General features: G+C 40.4%; 1 protein-coding gene across 3 annotated transcripts in view; it reads right to left on the bottom strand.

The window, feature by feature from the left end:
- Window positions 1-4,700: 4,700 nt before the first annotated feature.
- Window positions 4,701-9,218, bottom strand: part of ppp1r16b (protein phosphatase 1, regulatory subunit 16B) — a 107,655-nt gene continuing 103,137 nt past the window's right edge. For 2 of the 3 annotated variants that reach the window (XM_023263039.3, XM_023263040.3), the window contains exons 10-11: window positions 8,893-9,040; window positions 4,701-8,148 (exon numbers count right to left, since the gene is read on the bottom strand). In XM_023263039.3, coding sequence (XP_023118807.1) covers window positions 7,675-8,148; window positions 8,893-9,040 — 622 coding nt within the window. In that variant the 3' untranslated portion in view covers window positions 4,701-7,674. The remainder of the gene's footprint in view (window positions 8,149-8,892; window positions 9,041-9,218) is intronic. The other variant, XM_023263042.3, reaches the window with a different exon arrangement.

The following is a 9,218-nucleotide window of genomic DNA, read 5'->3' as shown; positions in this document are numbered from 1 at the left end:
AGTGAACTTATTCTCAGATTAATGTGGTTTTAATGTGGCTTAATACTCTATCATTGGTGACCTACTGCTGGAGCGTATCACTTTGTTGCTATTGTATTCATGCATCATAGTTACACCAGAGAATTTGCTAATGGTCCTAAATTGCAGAAACAGAATGCTTCTTGATTTCTTCTGGATACTATTTTTACAACTCATGTCAATGTAAGAATATGATTCAGAAATAAACATCCACCATCTGTCTGAGTCATGTCTGCCTCAGTTTCATGCGGCTCAATCACAAGAGATGGGATGTTTGTGGTGTAATCAGGGTCACACTTCTGATTGCAGGCAAATGGTGCCATTTCTTCCACTGGGCTTGATTGCATCTTCAGAGACTTGATTTTAAATGTATGTTGCTTTAAAAGTAATGAGTGAGTGGAATGAATGTTATTTTTTATTGACAGTCATTCTGGATCTTTGGCATTGAGTAAAACTGGTTGCAGACCTTTGAGTAATAAAGACCCCCGGTGCAGGAAACCCTGCTAAGATTGTGTTTGGTAGCTCATTCTATACTAAGAAAACCACAATTCCTTTTTTATTATTTTATTTTACACTAATGAAAACTTAAATATGAATATTACTTTTCTGCTAATAGATCTCCCTAAATCATACACAGGGGACCTTTAATTAAATGCAACTCCATGTTAATTTAGTTGTTTTTTTTGCTCAGGGAATAATTGGTTCATTCACATATTCAAGGCAACTCAATGTTTTAAATTTGCTGAGTCCAAATACAAAATATTACCAGAAATATAAAATGTGCTGACTTGGATCTTGGACCATCCACTGAACAGCATTGGAGAAGTGTATGTTCTGTCCCTGTGACCCTACAGAGGATTAAGCGGTGTATAGATAATGGATGGATGCACTCCATCTGGTTATTTTTTTCACCCACTATGTTCCTTTTTAAACCACTATGTTCCTGTTTAAACAATGAATCAGCTGTGATTGTGTCCTTCTTCATAAAGTGACAAATCAGCTGTGCATTACTCATAACTCCTATGTCACTATAACTTCCCCTTTCAATGTGCTCTGAACAGTGTGATGTGGTCAGTCTACTGCCTGATAGATTTCATAATCAAACATATCTGATAGCTTTCCTCAGTGTGTCAGCTGAAGCTGTGGAAAACGCACACCATTTCTCAACCATCCTTCTTCTGATTCATCAGTTTTCAGTGTACACAGCGTTTCAACTGTAGATGAGTTGGCTTGTGATTGTGCGTCTTTGTAGGAGGACATTTGGTGTTAAAGGAAGAAGCGTTGCAGCTTTGTTGACGTTCCAAAAACCAGTAAATCAGGATTTTTTAAACAAGCCATGTGAAACGGTCTGGGGACTGTAACATTTCCTCCTTTACTTAAAGTTTAATTGTTCAGAGGCTTGTGGGACTGTTGGTGAGTGTCCTGACTGATGACTGCTGTGGGTCGCTGCAGCTGTTTGTCTCGGCTCGATGACTTGTTGTTCATCGACTTGAACTGATGTTGTGTTAACATGAACCTTCAACTAAATGCTGATATTAGCATGCCAATATGCTCACTGCAGGTATGATGATGACCATGTCAGCTGTCGTAACTTAGCATGATAGTATAATAGCATTTGCTAACAAGAAAAACACTCCGACAGCGCAGTAGTCCGCCAAGATTGCGCAGTGCTTGTATGATTTCTGACGGATGAAATCTTGAAAAAATTTGTGGCAGAAATCACGGCACTATAGAATGTAGACATTTAATATAGATGTACCCACAAACAAAATGACCTTGCACTGAGCACAGGCGTGTGTTATGCATGTATGCATTATGTATGGATACTGACTTGCGTGACCTAAATATGTAGCGGGCAGCGGCAATGGATGGGACTCAGAAACACCCCCACAATTTAATCAATTCCTTGTATCATTTCTGATGGATAAGCCCCAATCAGTCCGCAACGGTGGATTTGTAGTAGGATTGTAATCATGTAATCATCAGCAGGCAGCTGATGTAGTGTTCACTTGTTGTCATAGTTACAGTGACACTGTGCTGCTATCTTGCAATGATACAGAAATCTTTAACAAATCCATGCATCCAGCCTATAAGCTGCATCACTGCCAAAATCTAATCAGTTGGTCCTTGTGTCATTTCTGACCTTCCCTGAAAATTTCATCCAAATCTGTTCGTCCATTTTTGAGTAATGTTGCACACACATGGAAGGACAGACTAACAGATGGACAAACGAACGCCGATCGTCATGTAACTCCGCCGTATTCCTTGGTGAAGTAATTATCGGTAAACACGAAGTACAACTGATGCTGGTGGGGATTACCGCAGCTTTGCAGTTGTTTGCTTATAAACCGAATTCTCTGGACAAATGAAATCCTCCAAATATCATGCAACAGCTGTTGACACATTCCACTCAAAAGCACGTCAACATCATGGTGGCACCAGAGGAATAGTCAGGATCAGTAAAGCCAGTACGATTCATCATTTGGGCACCATGAATATCTGTATAGAATTTCACAGTAATTGATCCAGTTGTGGCGGAGGTATATTGGTTGTGTTTCACCAAATGCTAAAAACGTGCTAATATTCTGATAACAACTTCCACCGTATTCCCAGCACAGTAGCTGTCACACTGAAATTCTGTTACTTATCTGAGGGAGAAGCTGACTTCGATCTCCCTTCGACTGCAAGTCTCAGTCACTACAGATTTAATTACCATCTGGACAGGCAGACATCAGCTTGTCCTACTTGGATATCATATATTCTGGTCAAATAACACACTGAGGCCCTGTTAAGTCTAACCAATCCTGGGAACCATGCAAACATTCTGACCCTCTGAGCGTTCCCTCCATCTATTCTCTTTGTGCAGCTCTTCTATCAGTCCTCGGACAAACTGGCAGGATGGTCAATAGCTGTGGCCTCCTGGCAGTACAGGCCCACTTTCAGGCCTTTATTTGCAAACCTCCTGTCCTTCAATGCCAATGTTTCTTCTTCGATCGCGTGGTCAGCGTCCGATCAACTCCTGGCATCGGTTCACTTTCCCTACTTTATACTCCGCATTCACAACGGTTTCTTGGTGCCTTCTTTCAGCGTCCCTCCATTTATACAACCAGCTGAGTGGTCAGTATGTGTCTGTATGCTCTTTCTGGAAACGATCCACTTTACCCTTCAGTGAAGAGGACTGAAGGACTGGGACCAGAGCCAGCTGGCCTGCACTCAGCATAGCTAAGGCACAATAGCAGAGCCAGGCAACACAGAGGAGGTTAATGCAGTCTGGATCATGTGTTTCCAGCACCATTGTCCTCCTTTGTGTCTATATGCCTTAGACATACTGACTGTGCTCAGTGGGAGCTTCAGATGAATTAGTGGTTTCTCCTAAAATTTGCTCAAGACACATCAAGGACTGTAAACCTGACGTAGATAGGATGTTTGACAAGCTATCTAGTGTTTGCAGTACTTGTTTGTTTTTCAAATCTCTGAGCTGACACATTAGTCAGTTGGAGCTGTTTTATGAGCGTGCAATGTACTGTAAAAACTGATAAGGTCCTCTACAAGACAGACATCTATATCAATGCCAAGAAGGCAATCCTTTAAAACCAACAGCAAAACCAGAGAGGCGAGGATGAATAAGCAGCTGGGCTAGCCAGGGACTGCTGTTTTCTACAAGCTGTCATTAAGCAGAGACTGAAAATGGTCATGGCTCAAAATAAATTCTGAGAAACATTAAATATACCACTTCTGTCTCTAAACTGTCTTCTTTTCTTGCCTCTGGGACCCAACTTTTCTTGTAGCTGAGCAACAAACAAATGTTGTGTGCAGCCAGTAGAAATATTGACCCCTGCTGACCACACAGCCAGCAAAAGAGAGGAAGCTGAGAAACAGAAATAACAAAAAATTCAGTGAAGGAAGCAGCTGACGTTGGGCCAAAACCCTGACAGCTGTGTGATGAATGACAGTCCAGTCTCTGACCGTCTCATAACAGAAAGGAGCTGTAGAAGTGGAGCAAACAAAGGCGGCGTCTCAAGAGTGAAAATTAACTGTAAGAACCTCCATAAGGCACAGAAATATAAAATAAAAACAGAATATTCAACTGAATGTACACTACTGTTCAAAAGTTTGGGGTCACCCAAGCAATTTCATGTTTTCATGAAAACTCACTTTTATTCATGTGCTAACATAATTGCACAAGGGTTTTCTAATCATCAATGAGCCTTTCAACACCATTAGCTAACACAATGTAGCATTAGAACACAGGAGTGATGGTTGCTGGAAATGTTCCTCTGTAACCCTATGGAGATATTCCATTAAAAATCAGCCCTTTCCAGCTAGTATAGTCATTTACCACATTGACAATGTCTAGACTGTATTTCTGATTAATTTAATGTTATCTTCATTGAAAAAAGCTACTTTTCTTTCAAAATTAAGGACATTTGCAAGTGACCCCAAACTCTTGAATGGTAGTGTATTTTGAAGAAACATATTGAAGCTTTCAAAATTGAGCAACAGTGGAAATACTTTGTTTTTCAAAACATGCGAGTGATAAGTACAGAATATTAAAAAATGGTTTTAAAAATGCTCATTTGTTTCCCAGCACCTACTGTCAAGTCTTTAAATCAGAAAACTACTTTTGCATTTCTGTTCATGTTCATGTGCTGCATGCGTTTTACTAACTCAAACGAGACAAATTAAAATTCTCAAAATATACAATTTATTCAAAATATGTTAATGCAACCATCAATATATTCCAGTAATTACAAAATCAGTAGTTTTCTGTCCGTATAATCTTATCCTTATAGACAACGAGGTTCGCAGTCAAACGCAAGCCTTGATCTATGTATACCATGACAACACAGGCTACTTTTTAACAGGCAACTGTCCCTTTTTCTGAATTATACTAACCAGGTTGTAGTTCAAAATTACAATTCAGTTTGATTGAACTTCATTAATAAGGAAACAAAGTTAAAATTTTAATTAAACTGTTTGCACCAAAACGAACTTCAACATTTTTTTGGCTGTCTCAAGATCTTACCAAGATGATATCACTGCCTTGGTTCCTTCCAAGAAAAGAAAAAAATAAAATAAGTGAAATGTCAAAAGTCTTGGACTTCATGTGAACTTCCTCTAACTGAAAAACAAACCGTTTCCTTTTGTGTAGAAATATTTCATCATTCAGTTTTGAATGAAGAGCAGAGACCAGTTTCTGAAGAGCAGGGAGGAAACACAAAACATGTTGAAGATGCCTGGGTGGACACAACTTTGCAAGGGGGTCTAGACAGTGTCACAGTTTCCCCTTTACAAGCAAAAGTCTGCTAACGCTGTTCATCGGGATGGGTAACTGTATTTTCCCATATGTTCCTCAACAGTAACAACACAGACATGTAAATGCAAGTCATGGGAACAGATAAAGGGATACTAATACAAACATATTTATAAACTCTGTACAAATATTTGACACTGTACAGCTGATGTGGGCATAAAGTGTGACAGAATGGCATTGTGGGAAATCATATTGTCAAAGGGGCTGGTAATCAAAAGCTCAAAAGCAAATGAATCTCTGTAACGGCAAAGAAAGTCTTCTTCCAAACTTTCTAAATGTCCAGCTGTCTTTTTTTTTTTTTTTTTTTTTTGTTAACTCTTTGGCACTCACAAGGTTAGGGTAGCTGTTGTTAGACTAAAGGTTTCCATCAACATTTTTGGAAATCCGATGAGTTAGATGAGAAGATCGACATCATGCTTATAGTTGTACAATATGAAGTTACAACTTAGCTTAGCATAAAGACTGGAAATGGAGGCTAGTTCGACTTTGTTCAAATATCGAAAATCTGCTTATCGGCATTTTAAAATCTCACTGATATATCTGTTTCCTGACATTTTGACGGGTCGAAGCAGGAAACGCACAACTGTAACAAATGGATTTGTCCTGTATAGGTGAGCCAAGTTCAAGGTTCGGTATTGGACATGCTGGCTCACTGTGGTACACTAAAATATCTGCTGGGTTTTAGCTCCAGCCACACATTAAGCATACATGCACGTATACTATTGATTTCCTCGTTCAAGTTTGTCTAGAATTTCCAAAAACATCAAACTATTCCTTTAATCAAGCAGAGAAACTAGTTTTTCAGACTGAGTGTATATTTCGTGTTGGACCCATGATGCATTCAAAGACACCTGAAAAAAATCGTACGGGATCGCTACATATCAAATCCAAATGAGGATTAAGGTTTTGTTTAGTTTTTTGTAAATGAGGCATTAAGTTTGTATCTTCTGAAAACAACACTTACAGTAATTCATTACATCACATTTACAAATTTCCATTAATAAGACAAATACAGTGACTGGGAGAAGCCACACAATGGCCACTAGGGGAAAAAACAACATAAACAAATAACACTGTTATTTGTAGTGACACAAATATGAATCCATCCAAGTGAGATGGATCTGTGTTATAAAATCGCACGTACATATAGCAGACAGTAATCCTTACTTCACTTTATCATTTGAACGACTTTTCTATGTCAGAAGGTGCTCGGCTGGAAAGACTCTCCCGGCTCGTCATCATCATATTGCATTCACTCTCCACACACCATCCAAATAATAAATACACTCAACTTTAGGAACCAGTATGTTTTTTTTTTTTTTTTTATACATTACATTAATTTCATAAATAATAAAGAAATGTACAGTAATTTTCAACCATGTTTGCTTAAATTATCTATACGAGTGAGCACAAAGTGGATTATACAAAAAACAAAGCATGACCTGTCAGTTTATGTTCGATATGAGAGGACGGTGAGGTGAAGTATAGTTGACAATATAGTGACAGTTTCATACACTAGTGCAGTACTTTTTTTTTTTTTTTACTCTTTCCTGTCACCTCTCGCTGCAGAAGTACACTTCTTGAATATTTTAACACTGTTTTATGGCATTCCTTCCCTTCACTTTTGCAGGCAGCGTTTCAGAAATGTTGTCACAGATCTCTTTTTGCTACGCTGTAGCACAACACGGTGTAATACAGTATTTCTGGACCGCTCCACGGTGGCCGTCCTGCTTATTTGAAAATGACAAGAATGTGGTGAAAAAGCAGAATGCTGTGCTTACAATGTTTGTCCTGTAGGAAATGCTATTTAATGGAGTAATAATGATCCATCCTGTCTGAGGGCAGAACATGCAGTACCTTACAATCTTCCCTACTCTCCTGATTTTGATGTTTCACCTGTTGTCACTCAGGTGAAGAGCTTCCAAAAAACTGACAATATTGATTCTTAAAAATGTGTAGCAGGGCCTCAGAAACAGCTTGATGTTTCTATCCATTTGGCGTGTCCTGAAAAGAGACTCCATTCGTGATAATTGATTTTATCCAAACAGCAAAAAAGTGGCACAGTTCCTCTCCTATGCTCTGCTTTAAACATGCCTGCATTCACAAAGGGTGTCTCCAAGTGTAGCAGGAGTCATGTGACATGGAGGTACAAGGAGAAGTTTTTTTGCCTTCTTCAGGCCTTCCATCTTCTCAGGAAGAAGTTTACAGTTGGGGGAGGAACAGGATGTTAAAAGACAGGAAAACTCCCTATTTCCTTCGTTTCTCTCCTCCCTTCTACAGAACGCTTCCCTCTTCTCTGTGCAAACACTTCCTGTTCCGTCAGCAGTCACATGATCGCGGCGCTACGACACGCAGCAGCAGGTCCGCGCCTTCGGCTGTTCTTCCTCTAGAGGCTGTTTCAGTTTGAGGAGAGGCGGATCGCCGCTGGCTGGCGTGTAGTAAACTGCATTGCCATTGGAGGACACCAGCGGCATGCGAGGGTCCTCCGAGGTGCTTTTGGCATCAGTGAAGGAGTCTGTGGAGCCGTTACCAAGGTGACCGTTGAACAAGGGGTGATTCAACAGTTTGGCGGCGGCCCTCTGTTTCTTCAGCTCCGACAGAGTCTGAGCGCGCTCTCTTGGCCAGGCTTCCTCCGGGGCGGGCGGGGTGGCGACGACCCCGCCCTTATTGGACGATGGCGTGTTGCCATTGGAGGGCGGCTGCGGTGGCACGGACGTCGTCGTGGAGATGAGGCCGTTTTGTTTGTTGCTGCCATCTTTGAGGATGGTGGGCAGCTTGGACTTGTCTGGCAGCTCCACAGCTACAACTGGTTTGACCTGCAGGACATCAATAAGGATTAGTTTAATCCCTCTATAAGGCTTCTGTTTTAGATAATTAAATACATGAAGGCCTGACTCTGTTCAGGGGAGATCAGATATCTTTGATCTGGTGCCCCATTATCAAGTTCAAGTAAAATGAGATGTAAAGCCAATTTATCTGCTTAATTAAACAGAAAGTCTGCCCTCAGAAACTGTTGCTGAGTGTATCCCAAGACTTACGTTGTGGCAAAAAGCTTCAGTGGATATTTTTTGTTTGTTTTTCTACAACCTGCTTTAGCATGGAGCCATTTCAGGTCATGTTGTCTTAGATTGCTCTGAAAGCCTTTTGATAACCTGCAGATAAAATGTTTCAGCTTGTTGCAAGAAGTGTGTTGAGGTTAAATGGCATTAACAACAGACTGACAGTGGAAGATTATGTTGCAGCTTTTTTCCTGTGTGGGTTTCTTCCTGCACGAGTATTGAAGAAAGTCCCTGTTCTTTACCTCTGACACACCTACACCAAATTTGGCATGTAGGTTGCGGATGAGGAAGACAGATTAGTATCTTTCTGCTGTTGAACAACCTTGTACCTGCGCTAAAAATATTCCAAAGTCATGTCATCTGATAGTGTACGGACAGGGGGTTGAAAAATACATCAACCAAACCGGAAAAACAGAAGCTTAAGATGTAATATACAACTATTTGACTGATTAGTTGTATGTTACATCACCAAGAGTAAAACATGATGATCAGAAATCTTACATTTACCACTTGAATATTCTCCTGATCTGACTCTTTCTCCTTGTCGTCTTCCTCCTCCCTTCCTCCCCTCCACACGATGGCCTCCGTCTCGTACTCTTTACGACACAAGTTGTGTCTGTCTGACAGACTGGCTCGCCGCACCACTTTCCTGTGGACACAAGTGCAGTTCCCAGAAAGATAAAGTGACTAGAATAATATCAAAGCAGCAAATGTGAATCAAACCTTTCTGAAGTTAAATACAGCTCGACAATAGATATTTGAAGACTGTGAGGTCCAAAGACATACGTGTCAAAACTACCTGCACACTGCACTGATGGCCGTATTAA

Source organism: Amphiprion ocellaris, chromosome 5 (assembly GCF_022539595.1).
Source record: "Amphiprion ocellaris isolate individual 3 ecotype Okinawa chromosome 5, ASM2253959v1, whole genome shotgun sequence".
NCBI classification, from domain to species: Eukaryota; Metazoa; Chordata; class Actinopteri; family Pomacentridae; genus Amphiprion; species Amphiprion ocellaris.
Note: the sequence above shows the minus strand (reverse complement) of the source record. Positions and strands in the feature narration are given on the sequence as shown.